The sequence below is a fragment of the Chelonoidis abingdonii genome, chromosome 5 (genome assembly GCF_003597395.2).
Source record: "Chelonoidis abingdonii isolate Lonesome George chromosome 5, CheloAbing_2.0, whole genome shotgun sequence".
Taxonomy (NCBI): Eukaryota; Metazoa; Chordata; order Testudines; family Testudinidae; genus Chelonoidis; species Chelonoidis abingdonii.
The window spans coordinates 41267668-41293469 of NC_133773.1; the positions used below are offsets into that span (position 1 = coordinate 41267668).

General features: G+C 42.5%; 1 protein-coding gene across 5 annotated transcripts in view; it reads right to left on the reverse strand.

The window, feature by feature from the left end:
• PDE5A (phosphodiesterase 5A) overlaps positions 1-25802 on the reverse strand; it is a 97527-nt gene that overhangs the window by 47487 nt on the left and 24238 nt on the right. For all 5 annotated transcript variants that reach the window (XM_032762551.2, XM_032762550.2, XM_032762552.2 and 2 more), the window contains exons 4-8: positions 13618-13689; positions 10842-10931; positions 9435-9572; positions 7988-8055; positions 2619-2727 (exon numbers count right to left, since the gene is read on the reverse strand). In XM_032762551.2, the coding sequence (XP_032618442.1) occupies positions 2619-2727; positions 7988-8055; positions 9435-9572; positions 10842-10931; positions 13618-13689 (477 nt within the window). The remainder of the gene's footprint in view (positions 1-2618; positions 2728-7987; positions 8056-9434; positions 9573-10841; positions 10932-13617; positions 13690-25802) is intronic.

Sequence of the window (25802 nt, forward strand, 5' to 3'; positions counted from 1 at the left end):
TAATGTTTTATGCTTTATATGACTCCAGGCACTTCTTTGCAATTAAGAGCTTGGATACCTGTGAAATTAACTGGAAATAAGCAGGAACGCCAGCCCCCTGAAGCCGGCCAGCTCTTCACAGACCACAGTTTGGAACACAGTGACCTATACTGTGCTGCTCTTGTCTACAGTGTTTTAATTTGTGGTGGTAACAACTATTGTCTCAACTCTCCTCTCAGGTGCACAGACACATATCTTCAAAGATCTGCTGCTGCACTTTATACACTTGCTCTATAGTCTAGTTACACAGGTATGAGGATGTCTGTCTGAATACTCAAGGGTAAGCGTAATCATTATAAATGCAACAATTTGCAACAGATGCAGGGTGCTGAGGAGAAATGAGCTGATAACGCTTTGGGGGTTATCGAGAGTCCTAAAGTCCAAACTGGGATGGAAAGAGAAGAAACTGGCAGGGAGCCTTGATTTCATGATTCATCTCTCATCCCCATACACCAATTCTCCTTCTTTGAACATCAGCAATCAACCAAAGATTTGCTTGCTTTCCTCAAAATGACAAATAGACATCTGTTATTTTCAGTGCAAGTGTGGAGTGCAGTGTGACCTTGCATGCTGCCCTTCTAAGATGTGTTAGCCATGCACAAGGTTTCAACTTGGTTAGCTGACAAGTTTTTCCATTAACTTGAGTCAGTGGTGAAAATTATCCTATCCACTCCATGCAGATCTCTGTTTTCTACTCTTATTCTTCCCTTTTCATGCATGTCCCTCCCTTCTGTCCATTGTCACTCCATTTTTCCTTCCCACTTTCTCCTCTTGTCACTCCCTGGTATTTCCTTCTGTTCTTGCCACTCTTTTGTTTCCTCTTCTCCTGTCTCTTCCATTGATTTCCCTATTGTTTAATGTTTAAACCATTAACCTTTTCTCTAAGCTGCAACCATTATTTGTCCCAAATGTTCCCTCCCTTCTAACTCTCTAGTAATTGCAGCTGAAAGACACTGAAGGATGACTTTCATGAAAGCTAGTTAACTGCTTGGAGGAGGAGAGGAAACAATGGCCCCAAGGTAATGTTCATATGTGGCCTAATCCAAAGCCCATGGAGTCTCTCCGTTGACTTGAGTGGACTTTGGAGCACCCCACAATGCACCCTGCTTACAGAAAATAGACAATTGTTTGGAGAGATGGAGGGAGGGAGAATAGATATGAAAGGAGTGTAAGGTGTGGACTCAGTGTCATTGTGCTGAAGAAATAGATTATCCAGAATTCCTCTGTAGTAGTACAATCGTTTTCTCTTTACCCATGTATGCACGTGTATCTAGAAGTAAATGCATGCCAACATTTTTCTTAGGTATAATAAATCATTTAGAGCCCAGGGACAATGCATTTCTGCATAAGCACAAAATTCAAATTCTGCTGCCAAATCAAAGGGCTTGTCCTAAACAAACACCTGTTTGAAATTGGTCCCCAAATGTTTCTTTTACATAATTTAAATTTTCTGTCAAAGTCACCTATTTTGTCTATCTAATCTAGGACATCCATTTTGTCCCCCTACCCTCTCGAGTGAGACATTAAATGGGCTCTACTCTGCAAAATGCACAGCACTCAGCTCCCAGTGTGCACAGCTGAAAGTGGAAGCACTGCATAGCTCTCCAGCAGCTCCTATTATCCAGTTACTGGAACAATCTTGTTGGCCATTGTACCTTCTGCCCTGCCTGCTGCTTGACCCCAGACGGGAGAGAGTATAGTGGAAGCCCATCTGCTGACAATAATACACTCCGTCCCCCCTCCCACTCTCTCCCTCATCCACTGTCTAAGAGGCTTCCAACAAATTTATTAGATTATAGTAAACCAACTTGCTTTTGCAAAAGTGTAACAAGAAGACCAGGCGGCTTTCCAGGCACTGTTCTGGGAGTAAGAGGCACAGGTTTGCTTTTTGCTGACAGGGACGCCAGGGCACTAGAGCTGTTGCTTGCGCTTTCTACTACACTGGTCTATTACCAATCGTCCTCTCCTTCCTAAACCTCCAGCTTCTATCCAAGTGGTCTCTGGGACACCCCGCCACAAGCTGGCTCTCCCTGATGCCACTCTGCGGACTGGGAAGCATGAGGTGTTGAAGAGAAGTGCAGTTGTGCCTTCCTCAGAACAGCAAACTAGTCACATCTGTATCATGGCTAACCTCTCCCAGACCAAAAGTGGGAGAAAGAACTTCTGAGTCTACTCCCAAATCTTACAGCAAACTGTGGTGACCAGTCCTCAGGACTGATGTGGAAAGCCTCCACCCTGTCTTCATTAAAACCTCCCTTAAAACATACTTCTTTCTCTTGGCCTAGAACATGTATTCTCTAGTAAATAAATATAATTAGATTTATTTTCATACTGATTTTCTTTGTGATTAATCCATCTTCTCACCATCCTGCCCCACTGTGTGTCAGAATTGTATTGTCCGTAAACTCCTTGGGTCAGGGACTGTGTATCTTCCTCGAAGTTTAAACAGTTCTGAGCATCGGCAGTAAGTAAATACAGCAACGATAGTAGTAATAAGACTAGGTCATATATGAAAGGTAAACAAAAAATCATCTGTGTCTTTTATTATTGGATTCTAAACCCAATTTCACTTTACTTACTGTCCATGGAAATCTTCTGTCTTTGCAGACATCTGGTATATTAAGAGGCTCCATGGTATTCTTGACATACTGAGCATACATATAATTTATTTTGTTTGCATCATAGTCCCTGATGGAACAGCAAGAACAGATAGATATTATTCATGGTATTCTTTCTATGACACTGGCACATGCAATAATTCTAAGCAAATGTAAAGTATATCGACATGTGTAAATCAAAGGGAAAGGTGTGGTCAATTCCCAAGCACAGATCCACCATCATCTCCAACCCAACACACAATCGTAGGCTGTGCTACAGTTAGATGACTCAGACAGCCCAATTTTGCATATCCACGTCTCATTTAAATTAAACTAACAGAGATGATAATGTCCAGCCAGTCCATACTGTGCACATCACTACAAAAGATCAAACCATTAACAATATTCTGAGAGTAACATTATAAGCCATATCTCTGATGCACGTGTTTATTTTGTTTAATCAATTACAGATGAAACACGGGAGATGTGTGGGTGTATTTAGTGCTCCATGCACGCAAGTGACTTCTATTAAAATCCATACAAGTTCTCTCTACATATTTGTGGTTCTGCTAAGGACTTGTCTACATGAGAAAGCTGCACAAGTATAACTCAAGTTTAAAAATTAACTGTTTTAGTGCAAACCGCTCTGCTGACATTTTGATTTAAGTTTGGCTTATTTCAGTTTAGTTTAAACTTGTCCCTAACTGATTTAAGCTCAGTTGAAATAAGCCTGATTTCAATTGAAATATAAGCATCCACACAGGGGGTTGCACCAATTTAACTAAATTGGTTTAAAAACTTATTTAATATAAACCAGTGCAACTTTCTGATGTAGATAAGCTGTAAAACTTAGTTATGTCTTGTGTAAGTATTCAGAGGAAATTATACTCTTAAATGTTAGGATAGTTAGAGATGTATTAGAAATACTAAACTTAGGAAATAAATCAATGTAGTCTACAAGAATGAAGGATAAAAATGAATGACAGATGAATATATGCAATGTAGTTGTAGCCATGTCAGTCCCAAGATCTTAGAGGCAAGGTGTGTGATGTTGGTCCAATAAAAGATGTTACCTCAACCAGCTGAATGTGTGTTCACAGAAATAGAACACTTCAAAAATAATGTGCATCTAGAAATCTGACAGATTAGAAAATCAATAATAGATGAAATTCACATCTTTTTCAACTGAGAACAGATGGCAGCATTTATGAATTTTCTGCTTTTAAGTTCATGTAAAATGCGCTCTTAGAATGAATGAACAATTAATTGCATGGGGATTGCGTTATTGACACAGAACATCTGTTTCCCCCAAATCAGGGCCTAAAATAACTTTACAAAATCAATCATCTCTTTTCTAATTGCTTAGTGCTTATATATTTAATTAAGGCACTTTGATTCTTGCCATAGCCCTTCCCCACCCATGCTGGCAGAGCGCCCATCTCCTATTGATATACCTGTTCCCATTAGGCCTCTGCATTTTCTCTTTGACTTGTGAGTAGGAGTCTATTATTTTTCAGATGTAAATGCACATGTCCAAAGAATCCAGGCACAACACTGGAGACAGGAAAGCATTCTTTTCTATGTAACAAATTCTGTTATTTAAGGACAAACCCTGCACTTCTGAAGACTGGCCTGATTTTGGGCACGACTCAACTCACAGATTATGTGATGAGTATCAGAGAGTATTCTGTATAATAATTTATTCTATCTAATGCATATCACTGTGCCTTTTATGTCCCCTGAAACTGTGACCATAGAGCATCAGCCTTCAGTGGGCTGGATGGATCACACGGCAGCCCACCGTAAAGGGCAGCATATAGCTGTGCTGCCCCAAGAATATTTCAGGGAAGGAATTATGATTCAGGGGACCAAAATTCCCTTCCTGCTTCCCTTGCTCTCAGCCTGAGAGAAGACTTCACGTCTGGCCTCTACAAGCAGTAAACTACTCGCAGAGGCATGCACCAGCAAGCAGGAGGGAAGTATGAATGGAAGGAGACAAGGCCTGGCCAGTTGTCATCCACCTGCTCTAGAGGAGGGAGTAAACAAGCATTCCCCCTTCACTCTCTTGTCCTGGCATGTAGTCCAAGTCCCAAAATAGACCAAAACCTTTTGCCACCTTGAGCCAGAATCTTTGGGCTGAATTTTCAAATATATGTGCAAAAATTGCATATGTGAAACAGTCAACAGCAAAAAGAGCTGTACGTTGCATATCCAGTAGTATGCCCGGTGTACAACATAATCTCACGCTTTTGAAAAGTCAGCCCTCAGTGCTACATGCAATAACATTTTTGTAATAAATAGAAGAAGTTAGAGAATGGATGATAGTCCAGCATTTTATGTTCAGATTCTTTGACTGAGGTTAAATTCGGAATCTGTTTAATGTGAGCACATTAATCCAGTTATTGCCTCTGTCTTTTCTTTTTACCCAGATTGAATAATTAAGTGAATGGTGTCCTGAAGTTATTGCTAAAGGGGCTTGGAAGTCAGGATGCTGGATTCTAGTCCCGATTCTGCCAATCACCATCTTGTGCCTCAGTTTCCCTACCTATAAAACCCACCTATGTAAAGTATTTTGAGATCCTGTGATTAAAAGTACAGCACTAATTAAATACAGATGGCTTATACAATGATTATTGCCTGCTCTACAACTGAGCAGAGCTGTTCAAACATCTCATGAATGGTTCTCACGGGTTAATTCTGGACTAGAGGTTTGTGCCTATATGAGCTGGATTTCTGCTTTTTGTACATCTGCACAGACCTGCAGGATAGTTTTAGGTACCGCTATTTGTAGGCTGCAAGCTCTTTCTTAGGCTGTGACCCTACAAAGATGTAAGTATGTATGTAACTTTAGGCACATGAGTAGTCCCTAACTGATTTCAAGGGACTATTCATACGCCTAAAGTTACACACACACTTAAGTCTTTGCAGGATCAGGGCCATATTTATAAGCTTGTTGTGGCAAGAATCATTTTATCTTGTGTATTTGTACAGTGCCTAGCACAGGGGCAGGCAAACTTTTTGGCCTGAGGGTCGCATCAGGTTTCATAAATTGTATGGAGGGCCAGTTAGGGGAGGGGGTCGTGGCCCTGCCCCCAGACTCCTGTCCCATCCAAACCCCCTGTTCCCTGATGGCCCCTCTGGGACCCCTGCCCCATCCACACACCCCCGCTCCCTGTCCCCTGACCTCCTCCAGACCCCCGCCACCCCATCCAACCCCTCCTCTCATCCCTGATGGCCTCCCCAGGACCCCTGCCCCATCCAACCACCCCTTCTCCTTGTCCCCTGACTGCCCTCCGCTGCCTCAACCAACCCCCCTCCTTCCTGACTGCCCCCCCGGGACCCCTGCCACATTTCAATCCCCTGTCCCACTCCCAATCACCCCAATCCCTATCCACATCCCCAACCCTGACCACCACCCCCAAATTTTCCTGCCCTCTATCCAACCCTCCCCCCACCCCACTCCCTGCCCCCTTACCGCGCTGCCTGGAGCTCTGATGGCTGGCAGCAGTACAGCCATGCCGCCTGGCTGGAGCCAGGCCACACTGCCACCATGCAGCACAGAGACTGGGTCATGCTGGGCTCTGCAGCTGCACTGCCCCAGGAGCTCACAGCCCCGCTGCCCAGACGAGCATTGTGCTGGCGGTGGAGCGAGCGAGCTGAGGCTGGGGGGGCGGGGAGGAGTGAAGCCTGTGGCGAGCCTGGAGCTTGGGGCTAGGCAGAACGATTCTGCGGGGCGGATGTGGCTGTCGTTTGACTACCTCTGGCCTAGCACCTCCATATCTTTTGGCCCAGAAAATCCCAAACCAAGATCTATTGACACAATACAGCCAAGAGGATCTGTGTACCATCATTTCAGGAGGCATTGGAGATGGACTGGTCATGTGCTTCGGCTGGAAACTTATTCCATCACCAGAGTAGCAATAAGATGGACACCTGAAGGCAAGTGAAAACAAGGCCACCCAAAAACAACATGGCGAAGAGTTGTGGAAGCTGAGCTGAAAAACCTGGGGCACAGTTGGGGAACCACTGAAAGGACTTGCCAGAAATAGACAGGAATGGAGGAGCTTTGTCAGTGTCCTAAATGCCGGAGGCATAATAGGAACATGATGATGATGATAGCACAGTGGGGTGTAATCTTGATTGAGGTCGCTGGGTACTATTGCAATTTTTTTTTAATAAATAATAATAATAAAATAATAGCAGGGTAGCCGTGTTAGTCTGGATCTGTCTGATTCTTTGTCGCTTTTTAATGAAATAACAGTAATAATACATGTTCAGCCAGTAGGTGCCGCTGTTATACAAAGCCATGAAATCAGAATTTAAGGCCTAACCAGAACTCCTAGGATACTAAATTATTAAGAACTCACAAAAACTATGCAGTGGAATGAAACTGATTTAATACTGGACTCTCCCCTCCCCCCAATACTGAAAGTCTATATGAAAATATTTTTTTTACCGTGACGTTCTAACTTCATTTTCTAGCTTATTTTCAGCATTTAAAACCACGCCCAAAAATCTTAGGTTTTTCCTAAGTTCCGATACCTAACCTGCTTGAAATGTAAGCTAGCAAGGCATTCCACTAAGTGGCAGGGTGGCAATATTTCTATTAAGGCTCTATAACTGGAGAATGACATTGTACGCATGCAGGATAGGACAGTAGCCAATGGTACAGTGTACTCTGGCTCACATACTGCTGCTTACTACCAATGATCCTTCTGCTGGTCTCTGCAGAGCAGGACAGGACAAGTAAAGGGTGGCATGGGAGAGCCCTGTATATGCCTCTCAGTTCACATCCCTTCTAAATCAACAAAAAAGGCTGCATTAATGTGCCATACTTCCCATTCTGTGCTTAGAGCCATGTTCAGGGGGCTATGGGAGCCATACTCCAGGGGCCATTGAAAGTTGGTTGTGCTGCGTGCTGTAATTTTCTGTATTGCTTTAATTTCTCTTTCTTTGGAAGAAAATGCTTGTGATGTTAAAACTGTTATCAAAATCTAAAACAATTATATTTAAAATGAATGTGAACAGGCTTTTGGGGAGATAGTTAATAGCACAGTGTAGGAAAAAGGTTTAGAGCACACATTGTCCAGGAGTCTTTAACATTGAAAACACTGCATGAAATTAAGAAAATTAAACAAAGCTGCCTTTAGACACAACTGTGTGACCAACTCTGCTGAGACCAATGGGAACAGTGCATGCATATCTCAGAGTAAAAGCCTACAGTAGATAATAATGCACTGTCTAATTCTGTTTACTGAAGTTATTTGTCATGAAAAGTTTTTAAAAGCAAAGTCTCTTCAGTCACTTCTATTTGCCTGTAATGAACAGAAATTCAGATCAAGTTGTTTTACCTCTTCAGGACATCAGCTGAATCGTCTAATTCCTCAAACTCCATGTGAAACACACTAGAAAATGAATCCTACAAATACAAAAAGGATTCTTATTGGATGGAAACTATTAATATTCATAATCCTGATTAACAGTAATAATAATAATAATGAGAAAGTCAGCTGCAATTATTTATACTGAGTCTGCCTTAATGGGGAAAGAGAGAAATCCTTGTATTTTACATTCCCTCTCCCCCGTCAGCCCCATGAACAGGGAAATTTAAGCTCCCTGTGTCACTGAAAACCCTTGCATCTCCAGGAAACATTCACCCCAAGTGAGGGCAGGCATGTTTACAAATTGCTAACAGTTAGCTCCAGAGCTAAGAATCTATTTTAACATTTACCCAACTCCAGACTAAGTGTGTATTTGTGATCAACCTCAGTCATGTCACTTTGCTTGGATGTAGAAAGTCGCAGGAGCAACAGTGAGCCTTAAATGTATTGCTAGATCTCCTTATGGCTTCTTATCACTGTAGTATCTGAGCATTTTGCAAACACCAATGAATTTATTCTCACATACCCCTGTGAGGCAGAGAATTATCATTATCCCCATTGTACAGATGAGAAATTGAGGCACAGAGAGGAACCGGGCCAGACCCCTGGGTTTTGGCTAAACTGCACAAAGCATAAATCAGAGAGTGTGTGTGTGAGAGTGTGTATGCAACTGGGAGCATAGGTGACATAAATCTCTCTTTTGCATTCCTGTGATGCTAGTACTGCTCTGCAGGGCAGTTTCTCCTGAGCTTCATACTCTAATTAATGTTGGGCTGCAATGGCCACAAAGGGCCCAAAGCTCGTTTAGAGTAGCTGGTTTTGGCCACATCATTCTTCCTCTGACCACTCCCCTTTTCCCTTCTACACCAGTCGCAGCGTGAGTGAGTGATGCAACAGCCCATGTCAGCTCTCTGTCATGGGAGGAGTATACTAACCCTGGAGGTGATCCTCTCTGGGATGCTTCAGATGACCTGAGAGACGGATTACACTAGCCGGCAGTGCAAAATGGCTGATGCAAACCACAGAATCTGATCCTGAGAGAGGTCATGCCCCGAAGAATTGACATCCAAACTGAAAGGATGTCATACAAACAGAGGTGAAGAGGCATGAGAATGGGGGAAGAAAATGTTGTAGTGGATCAGTGATGGAAGGCTAGTAAAAGAACTGTGGACAGAAGGAATCTGCCACTGTGAACCGAAGAGTACACTGCAACCATTGCCTTTCTGTCTTCCCTCTTCTTTACAGTGGAGGCCTGATTCTCCAATTCCTTGCACTTATGTAGTAATTTGAATTGTGCAAAGTGGGTGTAAAATGCGACCAAATCAAAATGGAGGAGGGAAATGTAGAATCTGACCCAAGGGGCCTCTAAAGAACAAGAACATCACTCCCTTTAAACCAAGTCACACTTGATACTCACAGTGCAATCTTCATCTACTATGAAAATGGTGCACCTCTGCACCTGCATGAAGGAGATTATAGTTGCAGCTATCTTCTTCAAAATTACTTCCAGAGATTGTTGCTCTTCAAAAATCAAGCTAGCAAGATCAAGAAGCACCTGGACAAAAAGAAACTCCTTGTGAAAATTCTAATTCTAGGAATTAAATGATAATTATATTTATTACCCTCTTGGATTTTTTCCCTAGTCTGATAACTTTGCTCACAGAATATCAGGGTTGAAAGGGACCTCAGGAGGTTATCTCGTCCAACCCCCTGCTCAAAGCAGGACCAATCTCCAGACAGATTTTTGCCTCAGATCCCTAAATGGCCCCCTCAAGGATTGAACTCACAATCCTGGGTTTAGCAGGCCAATGCTCAAACCACTGAACTCTCTCTTAAGTTTTTGCAGGGCAACAGGCTATGTGGGATGTCATTAATGGCATCCATTGTGAACACCTTTGATGAAAGAGGCAAAGAGTGTAGCTAGTTAAATAAGTGTATCCAACTATAGCCTGAAAGACTTAGGAGATGCTGCTGGGAGAATTCTCAACTAGCCAGATGTGGCCGGATTATATTACCTGTTGCCCACTCAGGTGGCAGAAGGGTATGGAACCAGGGTCTGAGAATCTAGCCTGACATGTTTATTGATCTGTAAACTCAAGGAACAACTTTGAAATTCTACCCTGCTGGAAAGCTTTGGAACAGTTTCTGCCCATTTGCTTCTACACACCTTTTTTCATATTGTGTGTTGTGGATCCAGATACTTTCCTCAATAAACAGCAGTGGTATAAATAACTCTTTAACAAAGAGGATGGCTGTAAGATGCACAATTAGAAACACACAAAAAGATCAGCTCTGCTTCCCACTGTTGCTGCAGATACCGTAAGTGCTTGTTTGTGGGTGTAAGGGAGTCTAACAGGCTGCATGAGAATAACTTAGGTTTGAATAGCTCAAGCATTTCTGCCACACACTCTGGAACATGCACACGCAGCAAGACACATTCTGACTTTATGCAGAACCCAGGATACTGATGGGGAAGGAATTTATAGGTATTTATGCACAGCCCTCCACAAGGTGCACGGAGTCCAGGAATAACTCTCTAGATGAAGTATCAAAACAGCATGCTCCCAATTAAATGTAAGCATTAGTTTTTTAAAAATCTGAAATTTACTCAATATTCTGCTGCCAGCCCATTATGCAGGACAGCTGGTACTAGGGTTTAATAGAGAGGCACAGGAAGCCCCACAAAGAGACAAATAAATAATTAACATATGTAAGGAATATCTACCATATGGTGAAAGCCAGAAGCTGTAGATAACAAGTACTAACTACTACTTGCCCATCACAAATGCCACATCCCAGGCTGGCATAAACCTGTTGGACATACCTGGTTACGCCTGTTTTCAAGCAGTGATGTTTCATATAGCTGAGCATTGTGAAGAACGATTCCACAAAATGCCAGATAAGCAGCAAAATCCTGAAAAACAGATAATTAAATGTTTCTAACAAGATTGTATTTTCACATCCAAAATGCCCACTTAATGTGTCTGAAGAACTAGGTTTTCATTATTTTCTCTTTCCAAGCTTTCAGCTTCAAGATAAATATGTTTGTTTTCATCTTTTAATAAAAGTCCATCAAATCATCCTGGCTATGGCCAGAACTCTGGCAGTACAGTTTGTGGTCAGCCTGTAAATACACAGAAAGAAGAAACAATGTTCTTTGGTATGTGCGTTATTATCTGTGCAACTTATGCAGTAACCCTCCCATCTTGAGTGGCGGGTGAACCCAAGGGAGTTCACCCGCTTTGGGGAGGTTAGCACACTGACTCCACCCCTTCTGCCCAAGGCCCCGCTCCCCTGCACGACAGAGCCCCGAACCCCACCCCCCACACACACAGGAAAAGCCCTGAGGGGTCCCCCACGACCAGAGGAGCCTCAGCCCACTCATCCCAGCCACACTGGGCCCTCCCCACCCCGGCTGAGCCAAGCCCCCAGCCCTCCAGCCCCTGAAGGCCCTCTCCTGGCTGAGCCACTGGCCCCCACCACAGCGCCGGGCTGGCCCCACCACTGGGCCAAGCCTCCAGTCCCCCACATCTGAAGGTCCTCTCTCGGCCGAGCCCACGCCAAGCTACTGGCCCCCCACTGCTAGTCTTGACTGGGCTTGTGGATACAGGACTTCCTCTTCCCCTGCACGGCATCTGGGCCCGGGTCAGACCAACCCCGAGATTTCTCCCCAGGCTGCAGGAAGCTCTGCAAACTTTTCTCTCATCTCGCTTCTTGCGCCTATAGCTCCTTAGCTGCAGAGGGAGGGATCCCTATACAAGGAGCTGCTCTCCCATCTGCCCAACCCCTGTGCATCCAGACCCCCTCATACCCAGACCCTCCTGCTAAGCCTCACCCCCTGGCGCTCAGAACCCACCCTGATGAGCCCCACTCCCTCTGCACCTGACTACCACACCTCACCAAGCCCCAACCAGCTGCACCTGGAGCCACACTCCCCCAGCATGCGGACCCTGCACTGAGCTTCCCACACCCAGACCCCCCTGATAAGCTCTATCCCCACCACACCCAGATCTCTCCCCCTCCCCTGCTGAGCCCCACCTACCTTCACCTGAACCCCCTGCAGAGTCCCATTGCCATTGCATCCAGAACCCCCCAACAAGCCACTGTACATCCAGATCCCCCACCCCCAGATCCCCCACTGAGCTGCCCGCACCCAGATTGCACCACACAGACCCCTCTCAAAACACACCTGGATCTCCCCACACTTGAATCCTGCCTTGCTGAGCTTGCCTGCCCACATGGGAGGGCAGGGCCCTGGGCTGTTTCTGGGGCAGGCCCAGTCCTTGTGCTATGTCAGGGTTGGGTGCAGCCTCACTGCTGAGTCTGTGTCCCGGGGGGAACTGGATAATGATCTCCCACTTCTGTACAGCCAGTGGCCTGTGCTCCCCAGTGCCAGGCTGGAGCCTCCACATTTATTTGACAAATAAAATTTGCAGAATTTTAAAATATAGTACACAGAATTTTTATTTTTTTGGTGCAGAATGCCCTCAGGAGTAATACTCCCAATTAAATTTAAGCATTGGAAAAAAACAAAACAAAAAATCCTTGAAATCTAAACAAAGATATACACATTGCAGTTTTTTTTTGTTTTCACTTTGTGGTAGTAATTGGTACGTTGAAGGTTATTTTTGGTAATCATACATAAATTGTTTTCTTTGGTTGGTCTTGATTCTTCCTGCCATTTCAGCAGGAATCTCCCATCTTTTTTAGAAACAAATGATTGAGCTTCATGTTTTTATCCTGGCAGAACTGTTCTGGAATAAGAAGCAGTTTTGGGGAACCAACCCAACTAAAATCTCACCATTAAAAACTGAACACACAAAATGAGCATCTAGTATACAAGGAATTAAATATTTTTAGAAGTGGAAATCGAATCTTGCTTAAGTAGCAAAGCCAAGGGCTGTTTCTCTTCAGAAAAGGCATTAATTCTGATGTCCTGCAGATGTTCATTATGCATTCCATTGGAACAGGGAAGGTGTAAATTCTTACTTTGTTATTGCCAAGGCTTAAGTCAACTTCTTCGGCCTGACTTCAGCCTTTCGTGGTGCACCACAGTTTGCATGTTAAGTCTGAGAGCATTCTTAAAGTGCCTGCAATGTGACAGTTCACAATCTATGCACTTTCTGCACTACTGATTGTGTCAGACGAGTGTAATTTATCCAGTGCTTTCTTTCTACAACTAGTGTACACAGAAATTAAGTTATGTAGTAATTTTGAAAGTTGCTTGGCAAGCTTTAGTTTTAATGTTAACCTGCTACTTACTGAGTGTCCATTGTGACTCTCCTTTGAGATAAGGTGACTTCAACAACTAGCTGTTAAGCCTACACCCCTTTATAATACATTCAATAAAGCATGGAAACACTGTGAATCCTAATAGAAGAGAGAAACCAAACAGATCCAGAAATTAAACTGATTCACGCTGACATTTCTGCAATGCCTCAGAAAGAATTACAGTTTCATCAAACCATTTTTGATTTATTCAAAGATTAGTGCAGTATGGATAACTTCAAGATTTCTAGCTGTCAAAAAAGAAAACCACTGACGATACACACACACACACACACACACTCTCTCTCTCTCTCTCTCCACATCCCTTATACCTTTTCATCTTGCTCTGTGAATATCCCACCAATTCCAGATTTCTTATTGATAGCTTGAGCCACGCCAACAACCTAATGCAATGAAAATAAAGAAGAGTTAGGTAACTAAGAGGAGTTTGCCTCTGCATGGTCTGGAAAGCAATATTTACAGAAGATGACAAGCACTGATTACAGGTACTTTTACACTCAACATTTGGCTAGTTAGAGATTTGGGTCTATGGTTTTAATTTATTTATTTTTACAAATTACTGACCTAGCTCTTTAGAATTGGATGTTCTCAACTAAAAAAAACTGTACTACTGGATTGAATGTTTTTACCTACTATTGTTACTGACACCTAAGATTGCTATAATAGAAAGTGTGTGGACATTTTTCCCATATTTGCCAGTTTCTTTACTTTGTGCACTTGATGGCATTTTCCACACTCAGTGACTCAGATTGTTTGTATGAGTCTTTCACACAAGAGAGTGAGACCATCTTTTTGTTCTGTTCGTACGGCACATAGCACAATGGGGTCCTTGGTCAATGGCTGGGGCTCCTCTGTGCTACCGCAAGACAAATGATGATAATAAATTATTTAATAATAAAAACATTTTTAAAAATAAGTAAATGTGATCGCCACAAAAATTAGCAATAGGATTCAAAGGCAGGTGCAGTACTCAGAACTACTTTTTAACTTACCTTTGAGGCTGACTAAATATTGTGTTGATGTAGCTGATTTAATTGTACTAGACTAGGCCCCAGTTCAACAAGATACGTTCGCACCTGCATAGCTTAAGTATGTGAGTAGTCTTGGTGACTTCAGTGGGACTGCTCAGGTGCTGAAAGATAGGCACATATTGTAGTACCTTGCTGAAGCATGGCCCTAGTCCTTTTGGGGCAAATCCTCTGCAGACATGGAAGCCTTGAATACAATGGAATCTACTACAACTGGGGGTTGAGATGCTGGTGGTAAGTAGCCTGTGCAGAGGGTCTGCCCTCTGTGCTCGGTGAGGACCTCTTATAGGTCAGCATACAAAGGGTTTGTTGAGATGAGATAGAGATAGGTCTGAGGAAGAGGAGGAGAGTAGATTCATGATTACATAGAACCAAGCTATTCCCAGGGAGTAGCAACAGCTACAGGCACTTCTTCAACCACAAGCCTGTAGTAGTGGCCTCGGAGTAACTCTGCTGTTTTTGTGAGGTGGAGCCCCTGTTTCCTAGGGCTGTTGGTAGAGTCCAGGATTTTGTTCTTAGAATCTGAATGTATTTTCCCCAATTTGTACCCAAATAATTTGCTATCGTGGATTTTTTCTTGTTGATGATAAACAAGGATTATAAATATAATACACATGTAATATTCTTCCTGGATTCACGTTTATTCTTCAAAATGAGGAATTTTTTAAAAGTTAGGCTTTTCCCAAAAACATATTAAGCAGGCACCATAACAAAGGTATCTTTCCTCTGTTGACACTGTGAATATTTCATGCTATCCACATACCTCACCACCACAGTGTCTGAGCACCTCACAATTAATGGATTACATTCTCACAGCTGCCATGGGAAGTATCCCATTTTGCAGACGGGGAGCTCAGGCACAGGATGGATAAGTGACAGGCCTAAGGTCACAGAGAAAGTCTATGACTCATCTAGGAATTGAACCAAGTCGCCTGAGTCTATGTTTGATGCCCTTATTCACTAGAGCTCTGGACATAATCAATGTCCTAATTTTCAGATATTTTGATGTCTCATCAAAGGCATTAGAATGAACATCCAACTGGCCTCACATAACAAAGATCCTCTACATATTATATAATCTGCATATATCATGTCATTCCCCAGACAGTAAAAACTCCTTGTTGCTTTAACCAGAAAAATACTTTCTGTTGTAATCTCTGAAATGATTACAGAAATCAACAGACCAGCTCTATTTCCTGCTAGGAGGAACTCTTATAAAAGCTTGTTTAACTTCAAGTTACTTTAAATTCCTAACTGAATCTTTTTTGTATACAAAACAGTTCTGGGGAAATTTCTGATTTCAAGTTTCCTGACATAACTCTCTCTCTATGGTGAGATTAAAACCTTACTTCTTAGAATATAGAAAATAATCCTCCAGGGAGGTCAATTAAGATCTGAATTTCTCATATTTTTGGGACCTACTGGAGAGAAGAAAATCGGCCCAAAAAGTGACCTTTTGATGCAGTGTGCTTATTTAGATAAAAGGTGCAGAATGGACCTGGAAGAGCAATGTGTTTGTTCAAAACATGGTGGAAATTTTAAGTCATTTGACAAGCCACAGCATGCCTCCTGGGAGTGCTGAATGCTCTCACCTCCCAACAAATGCCTCCCGGGGCACGTTCAGACACTCTTTGACTAACAGCATTCTGTAGGCAGCACTAAAGCTGAAGAAAATTGAATTTATTTCTAAATTCTAATGCATTTTTTATTAATTAATACAGGTAGCAAGTGGAAACTGCATGATGTATTTCTCACAGTATGGGTCAATGCACGAATATCCCACTTGAACAAACTACCTCAAAGGACGGGTAAAAGAAAAGGAACAGTAGTTCAGTTTTGCAGTCATCTGCCTCTATGGGATACTTGTTGGATTAGATCCATAATCTGGCACAGCTTTGCTGTGAGCCTGAGGCTGGGAAAGGTGGAAGGATGACACCCTCTGTCCACCATCCTGAGGCCTGTGCCAGGGAAATTCTCAGAGAGAGGCTAAATTGGGTTTTTGGCTACTTTGAACCAACAGACTAGCAGCAAAGCAGACACTGAAGTGACCAGGATCTGATTGATTATTTCTTACCATGCCCAAGGGTTTGAGGGCCTAATTTTCCAATGTAGCTGCACTTTCAGGATAACAAAATTTAATCACAGAGACCTTTTACACATGCAATTGACATATCAAGGCTCAAATTTCTGTTTGGTTTTGGCTGGGAACCCCTCTCTCCCTCCCACATACACACATACTTTTGAACAGAGGATGGGGATTCAAAAGGCGGAGAGAGGGAAAATTCAAAACTGTGCATTCAAAAATTTCTGACTTAATTCCATTTACCAACCTATAAATCACTAAATGGATTAGTACCCAAAGGAAACTCAAGATACAATCCCCACCTTAAAATTTAGCAATTCACTTTGAGTTTTAATCTTCTGGCCCAGGCCCACTGCCTACCCCGAGCCTGGATTCTGTAATGGCACCCCCTCTGGTTTTATTTGCTTCTCCTTCTTTGTTCCCCACTCTGTATGTATCCTCTGATCATATAAAACTGTTTCTCAGCTGCTGCAGTAAGCTGCACATGGGTTGTCTAACTCTTCCTATCCACCAAAAATCCATCTGGCCAGCAACTGGCTAAACTACTCACGCAGATGAGGGTGGAAATGAGACCACTGCTTAGTATTGACTCCAGCTCTCTACTGCAGGGTGTGATTCTGCTGCCTGGGCAGAAATGAAATTGCAGGGCTGCTCTGAAGCTCAGTTCTCAATCTGTGACCAATTTAGAGCCTGGCCTTTCATGAAGGCCATGGACATCCTTTTTAGAAACTGGGGTCTATGATGGAAGCCAACAAAAACAAAGGATTTTAAAGACAGACTTTCACAGGAGCAAATGTGAGGATAGAGAATATTTGTCCAAAGAAATTATTCACTTGGACAGTATTTATCTGTGCTCCCCTTGCAATTATTACAACTATCTGTGTGCTGACACAGAGTGCTCCATCCCACAAACTAGCTTAGCTTCTTCTTGAACCTACACTTATTATTGTGCTTATGAGCTCATGATCTTTTGCCACATGAAAGATGGCAGTGTCATAAGTTTAACTTAGTGATTTAATGGCAGGCTCCAATAGGAAGGAAAGGGGTTCTGAAGACAAACAGTGGGGTTTCAGTGGATTTCTCCTGATTTGCCTGTAAATGAGAGGAGAATCTACTTAATGCTTTTGCCATTCCATTTTTAAAAAGTCCTTTGATTCATATTATATTTATTAATATTACAAATAATATAAATATAGATCTTTCCTACATCCTTTTACCCTCCCCGTATTTTACATACCACTGTAATCAATTAATCGGTCTCTTTCATAGAGCACTTATTAGACAGATAAGGTTGGAATCTGAGTTCTTAGCTTGTATAAGTTGGCATAGATCCACTGCCTTCAAGGCAGCTATGCCAATTGACACCAACCAAGAATTGTGACCTAAAAGGTTTGGCGAAAGTAAAATGTACTCTAGCCTTTGCTATACAAGAACACTTTATAGCTGTAAATCAACATTGATACAGCTCCACCAATGAGAGCAAATTTAACAAGAGTGGAAGCAGAAGAGTAGGATAGGATCCAGGAACTTTATCACTATGTCAAATCCTATTCAGAGACACGCTAAAAGCAGCTGGGTCACATTTGCCCTACCTTCCCATTGCTACTTGCAGTGGAGCTGCACTGGTGGCAAATTATGATGATGTAACTCACCAGTATAGAAGGAGCATGAGAATCCGAAAAGTTACACAGTGAGAAGCATGGTGGTTTATTTGAAATTATGCTTTTAATTCAATTCAGATTTTTTGGCACATTTGCAGCGAGTCCTGGCCATGGTCCAGAGAAACAGCATTATTTGTGACCTTAGCAGTGTAAAGTTCAGTGAATGGTTAAAACAATGATATTTTCCATCCTGCTTTTAGTACAGACAACATCAAAAGAACTTTGCTGTGCACGTGTCTGAAGAACTGTGTTTAACTGTTATTCATTAAAGTTATAACTGTTAAGCCAGTACTTAAGGCGGATGGAAAAAATAGTTTTCTCTTAATGGGAGAGAAGACAATTTAAAGTCTCTCACATGAGCCTTCCCAAAATATCAGTGTCACAAGTCAGGTCATTGTTTTGCAAGATGGGCCACTACCAGCTATAGACTCAAAAATGTCCATTTTAAATAAAGACTTTATTGTGAAGACCATGCGGTTCATTTCTCCATACAGCAAAACTATCTCATTGACTTCAGTGGGAACAGGAGTGTGCATATGATTTATACACAAGGTTGCCAACCCTCCAGGATTGGCCTGGACTCTCCAGGAATTAAAAGATTAATCTTTAATTAAAGATTGTCATGTGATAAAATCTCCAGGAATATATCCAACCAAAACTGGCAACCCTATTTATACACAATGAACGATGGCTCTTATCCTATGAGCATTCACACTGCTGTACTGAGGTGCAGCTTTCTGTAAGTACAGCTGCAGCCTCTGAACAGTAAGTAAATTGTCTAGCCCTCTCACATGCTCTTGCAGTAACCTACAAGCACACTGGCTGATGCTCAGGTCTTTATTCACACCACTGGCCTTCTTGTATTTTTATTAGCTTTGAACCACAGGAGCTAAGACAATTTTAATGAGCTCACACGCTCTCTGAGGCATCCGAAAGGTGAGCACTTTTATCCTGTGTAAACACCTTTCCTCTATGAAAGGAAAGCTTGTGGTGCTTAAAGAGCTACAAGGAAACAGTAAAAGGACTATGTTAGCATATACTAAAAAGACCATTTAGTCTCTTCTCATTAGCACTGCAGATTTCTCTTTTACTGAGAGAAGGATGCATACCAAGAGAACTTGTGCTCTTTTTAGATCCCTGTAAAGCCCTTCATTAATAGGTGTTTAAAAAAAGAAAAAGGAATAAAACAGTTAGAAATTCATGGCTTTTCTTATGATGATAAAAATTCGAAGTGGATGACAAACCTTAGCAATTTTTGGTTCAATTTTTGGTTCAGTGACACTATAAATGTTTAAAGATGTTTTAGAGGTGTTTGCCATTTCTACATACAAGATAAACGGATTGTGACCTCATTGACAACAGTACAAATTCCAACAAACTGTACTGATTTCTGTGAGATTTGGCCCAGTGACAATAATGAGAAAAAAAATTCAGGTGGATAAGCTACTTAGCCAAACTATGGGAAATGTTCCTACAGGCAGGCAATTAGGAAGAGACATATAAAACTCAAGAGGAACCGTTTCAGTCTCTGAAGTAATTAGGTAATTAGGACAAATGTGTTTCATATGACAGCACACAGGTCACAAAGACTATAGGATCTGTATGTTAGAGAGAGATCTAAGCTTATTATAAAACCAAAACACCTCAAAAAAATTTCTTGCGAGCAAATCATAAATGAAAATAGGTCAGATCTTCAGCAGGTGTAATTTGGTTTAGCTCCATTGACTTCAAAAGGAGCTAGGCTAGTTTACACCTGAAGGAAATCCAGCCCCAACGTAATTGTAACAATGATGCTGGATATACTGCTAAAAGATCTGCTCTAGAAATTATTTTGGAAAGTTCTATACCTCATGCTATACAAGAGGGCAAACTAGATGATCACAACGGTCCTTTCTGGTCTTGAAATCTATGCATCTATGAACACAAAAATATGGGAAGCCTGCCTGAATAGCATGTATACTGAAAGAGTGGAATCCACACTGCACCTAGCATACTTGGGTTCTATAGAATTCCTCTACTGCTCTCTGTAAACCCTGAAGGATGCTGCAAACACTAACAATCCACAGACATTCAAGCACTTTTTAGCTGGTGAGGACACTGCATTGGTGTAAGAAAATCAGCAACAAGAAGAAAACACGTTTTATTAGACAATGTCTTGTTGCTTAGGCCCAATATTTTACCTTCCTTAATTCTTTAATAAGCAGGTGATGTGTGAACTGGGTTGAAAGCTGAATAGTTTAGCAACAGAAGCCAAGTTAGCTATTTTTCATTTTCTTGTTATTCTTGTAATGTGCCCACAAAAACGTCCCATATAGTTCTTGTATTCCCAGTAGTGAGGGTTTAGAAAGAGCAGGGATGGGGAATGACAGGCAGAAGTTGGCAGGGAAGAATTTAGGTTTGGAAGCTCTGAGACACAGGGAGGGTTAAGGACCGAAATAACAGGCAATCTACCTACATCAGGAGACCTCTAATTTATCAGCCACTCTATGGCTGCCAATAGGCTTCAATGCTGAGCGTTAATTACTCCCTTTTTCAGCCCCAGCACAGCCCTTATGCTGTGGTGGTGAGGAAGGAAAGCAGAGGACTGCATGTGCCAACCTTATGCAGCTCCTATATAAGGGGAATTATCCCTCAGGCTGTTGCAGCCCCTTTGCACGTCACTAGAGAAGTGTGTAGGAGCTAGGATCAGAATCTGGCCCAGAGAGAGAGAGGGAGGGAAAGAGGCGGAGCGGGGGAGAGAGAGTATGTGGGGAGGAGGACCTAAGGTTCTGATCCAGCTATCGATAAAGTTGTTGGAAATACTCCTCTTGGATCAGAGGCTACATGTTTTGGTAGCGTCTCTCCAGTTTATAGGAGACAACCCAACACCACAAACAAATGCAACTGCACAACTGGCAGTAATTCAGCTGGCTCCCTTGTCACCAGTCACAGAAGGGAGACCAAGAAATAAATAGGCATAACCGCCCTTTATCCTCATTTCCTCCCACCAAAGCATAGCTGACAGTATGAGGAAGCTTCTATTATTGCTAATTGTTCAATAGATGGAAGGCTTTTGGCTCCAGGAATGTCAGTTATCCCCTTTCATAAGGCCTGATTCATCTTATAAAGGGAGGGGGAGAGAGAGAGAATATTCCTTTAATTGTCAGAGGCCATCACAGTCACTAACTGTTTGAAATGGATAGCTGACTTCTATACCTACCAGTGGCAGTGCACCCCCTCAGGATTTCATGGAACACAGCAGAAATTTCTTCAGTGCTGATGGCTGTGTTCTGAATTTTATTTTATCTGGATGGTTTCTTGCTGCATTTTTGTACACGCCACTCTCAGGCCTAATTCTGTGAAAGCTACTTCAAAGAGAGTCAGTGCCCTTTTTCACAGTCACTTCCTTTTCACTGACTTTAAGAACATTGTTTTGCTTCCTGAGAAGATTTAATGATTCAATAAAGCCAGCACCAGAAGAAAGATGATTCACTAAACCAAATAATGAAGACAGAAAGAGGAAATTCAACACTATCTGCTTTTAAAAAAAAAAAGGGGGGGGGCCCAACTGATATGAAATTATGACTTGTGTGATTTAGGTTTATTTTGCTTCCTCATCCCTGCAGAGGCTGAGCATGATTCATGGCCACAAAAGTATGCAGTCCTGCTCAGATATTTACTTACACACTCTAGCATTTAACTAACAACACTTTCATTTCTAATACTCTTCACCATAATGTGCCTTAGCTAACTGTTGGAGTGCCAAGGTGTATACGTGCTTATTAGGCAACATTAACATCAGAGCATAAGCATAATTCAACTATGTCTGCATTGTGGGAGGGAGGTAAGAACCACCTTCCCAGGCTGATTATCATTAATGCCCTTGGCTAAGTCTTATAAAAATAAAAGTCAGCAAGACAGCAACAAACAGCAACAAAAAAGCTGTTATAAAAAGCATAGCACCCTTGATTTGTAGCAAAGCACTTTCCAGTGACAGAAGACAAGGCAAAAATAAAAACAAAATTAAATAAACCAAACAACTGCAGTGATGAAACATTCACCTAGCAGGAAGTTAAATCTCGCGTACTTCTGCTCAGAGCTTGGGAGTTAAGTCAGCTCAAAGCTCCCATATGGCAAAATCCTATATACAGTTAATAGAGGTGAAACCAAAATAGGATTTTATAGAAGCTACTATAGACAGTCTATAGAATTTAATGGAGAATTCTCCTTTCTAAACCAACCAGGAATTTAACTTAGAATTCTAGCCACAAAATTCTACACAAAAAAATAATTTACTATGCAGTTCTATGGGATGTTGCTGAAAGGAGTGGTTTTATAATGGTCCTATACAAGTCTGAAAAATTAGATGGAGAAGTGCTCAGAAGTGGAGATAAAGATTTACAGCAATTTCTGTAGTCCATTTTCAGATCTATAAATCCATCCAAAACCAAATGTGATTGGAACCCACTCACTTCAAGCATAAAGGTGCCTGAGGCCAAATCAGTGACGCTCCTGTGATCTTAGGTGTCCATGAGTCATTTTAGAGGACCAAACGGTGTACCTCAGGGATGGAAAAAATCTTCTGAGACTCAGTCTATCCAGTCAGTAGAGATCAAGGTACTGAGCTGCCACCATCCCAGGGCTCCTGCTGCTGTTCTCTCTTGCTGATAAATCATGAAATCTTAGGCTACAAGGTATTTGCTTGCCTGTCCACTACAGTTAGCTTATGGTAAGCGATACTATGCATGTATCATATATATGATGCCTTTGACCCGAAGCTGTCAAAGCACTTTACAAATATTAATAAATTAAATAATTTACAACACCCTTCTGAAGTAAAGAAGTGTTATTATACCCATTTTATAGCTGAGGATCAAATAGGAGAAGTGACTTGGTCCAAGGTCACATATGAAATGTGCAGTTATCCCATACTCCCGTTCCTGGGACAGAACATTAAGAGTCTGATTCTGCCATCCTTTCTCATGTTGGTTAGCACCTTACTCCCATTGAACTAAACTTGCAGAGAAAGATACTGCTTAAAGGTTGCTGAGCATAGAGCTGAGCATCAGGCCTTCAGTCTAACAAAGCACTTAAACATATCCTAAACTTTAAGCACGTGAGTAGTCTTATTGGCTTCAAAGTTAAACATGTGTTTAAGTTATTTGCTGGATCATGGCTGATCTGGAACAGCACATGTACAGAGGAATACAAAGGGCTTAAATTCAGCTGGAGCTGTCCGGAGCAGAGCTCCGGTAAATATTTTCAACCCCCTGGAGTTTTTATAGCATGTTGGAGGGAGTGTGGGGGGTTCCAGAAAATAAGAATTTAAGCCTTGGGAATATAGGTGTAGGCATCTCTCCTGCAGTGAGGAGTACTCTTGGTGCACTAAGAATGTTGGAGGCTGTGTAATGGCTCTCTTAACCAAAATGAATGAGCTATCTTCTCAGCAGAAGGAAGGTACTTTTAACAATCCTGCTTCCTGAAAATGCCCTGTAGCACTGAACTAGTCAAGATCTTCAGCTACAGTTGTGGCCAACAGACACCACAGTTTCCCCTTACAAATACAACAAGAAATAACCATGGTAATTATATGGTAACAGCTGGCTAGTACCAACTTTCTACTAGTGGTCACAGTACCATTGATAAGAATTCAGTCAATTTTAGAGTTGTGTGTGTTCTTACATTTCATAATCAGTGTGGCTGATTTCATAAACTAAGAGGGTATCAGATTATAGAGTTATCTATTGTCAGAGAATTGCCAGAAGAAAAAACCCAGAAGGAACCAACTGGCATGTTTCAAATGGTTTTGCAGTTGCTGTATGACAGTTTTAAACAGATATAGTTTGAAATGGTTTCACTCATGACCAGTTTGTTTGTTTTTCCCTTTGTAGCGTAGAAGTGAGGTTTCTCATCTTTCTTCCCTCTTGATTTTTCTAAATAGTTATAAACATCAGATGGCATATTCTGGAATGCCAAAGCAAACTATGTGGCAATGGTGGTTGTGTAGGATGGGACAGAGGCTCCATTTAGTTACCAGAGATTGTGCAGGAGTGGCTTGCAGATATCAGAACTTGCTTCAAAACCCTTTAAGTCCAACTCAAAGCTTGGCTGGCTTTCATCTGTAATTCTTCATGGGGAAAATAGTGCTAGCTCTGTTTGTAACAAGCTCCTATATAAATCTCCCTTTGCTCTGAGCCTGAAGAGTACATACAGCAGTGTTTTCCAGTTCGGGGCCTGAGAGAGCCAGTAGAAACTAGGCCTATCAGCTATAATTAATAAGTAGAAAAAAAGCTTTATAAAAAAGTTTGTTATTAACATAGCTACTTCCATTCTTTGTGTGTCTATAAAGTACTGAGGTTCTTGCTCTTGCATATGGTGCTTTTTGTTGGTAAGACCACTACAGTCCTTCATTAGTCTTTCTACATGGGATCTGCTTCTTGAAGGGCTTATTCCTCATCTTGTGTTGTTTTTAAGTAGGCTCCTCAGCTCAGGCTCCCCATGGAAGTTTAGACTAATCTGAGCCTACTTTTCATCTCTACTGGAAAAATCTTAATTCCTCAACTGGCCCAGAGGTTTGATATTCAGCCATGATATTTCTGCAGATCAAACACTGACTTTTTGTTTTAAACATATCAGTAATATAAAACAAACAACAAATGTATCATACGTATTTTCCAGGGGCCAAATTTCAAGGTAGAAAAGACCTGCTTCTCTTTCTAAGTATTTATTTTCAGATGTGTCTCAGAGACATATTTTGGCTACATAGTTGGACTGTGACTAGTGACATTTTGCACTAAAGCAGTTTTCCTTAGTTGCTAGATCAGAGGTGGGCAAACTATGTCCCGCGGGTCACACCTAGCTCGTGGGACCCTCCCACCTGGCCCTTGAGCTCCTGGCTGGGCAGCTAGCCCCTGGTCCCTCCTCTGCTATCCCCCCTTCCCCGCAGCCACGCTGCCATGCAGACAGTGCTTTGGGTGGCGCGCTCATGCAGGACAGCGTGTTTGGCTCTGGCCGGGAGGTGCAGCTCCAGACATGCTGCTCTGAGCTGCATGGTAAGGGGGCCAGGGCTGGGGAGTTAGATATAGGGCAGGGAGTCTTGGGGGGCAATCAGGGGACAGGGGGCAGTTGGATGAGGCAGAAGTTCGAGGCAGGGGATGGGGAACAGAGGGGACTGGATAGATGGTGTGGTCCTGGAGGGCCTGTCAGGGGGCAGGGATGTGGATAGGGGTTGGGGCAGTCAGGGGACAGGGAGCAAGGGGGTTTGGATGGGGGTGGGGTCCAGGGGTGGTGGTTGGGTGGCAGGCGGTCCAAGGAGGGGGCGGTTGGGGGACAAGGAGTGGGAGGTTGGATGGGGGGGGTTTGTGGGGGGCAGTCAAGGGGCAGGAAGTGGGAGGGGTTTGCTACAGGGCAGGGCTGTGTGGGGAGGCACAGCCTTCCCTACTTCGCCCTCCATACAGTTTCGCACCCCGATGTGGCCCTCAGGCCAAGAAGTTTGCCCACCCCTGTGGTGAATACAATATCGTTACAAAGGCTTGGTCTGTTTTTTGTTTTCTAGGTTGGGGAGGCATGGAGGAACCATGGTGGTTTCTTTGTTTGGGGTGGGAGATGCTTTTAGTAGAAAAGCCAGCTGAAAGCAGATGGTAATTGAGGGATTGATTCATGGAATTAAATCTCATTCCAGAAAAGTGTCAAAGCATTACAGTGAGGGTGATGAGAACCTTCTGGTAAAAGACTTTAAAATAACA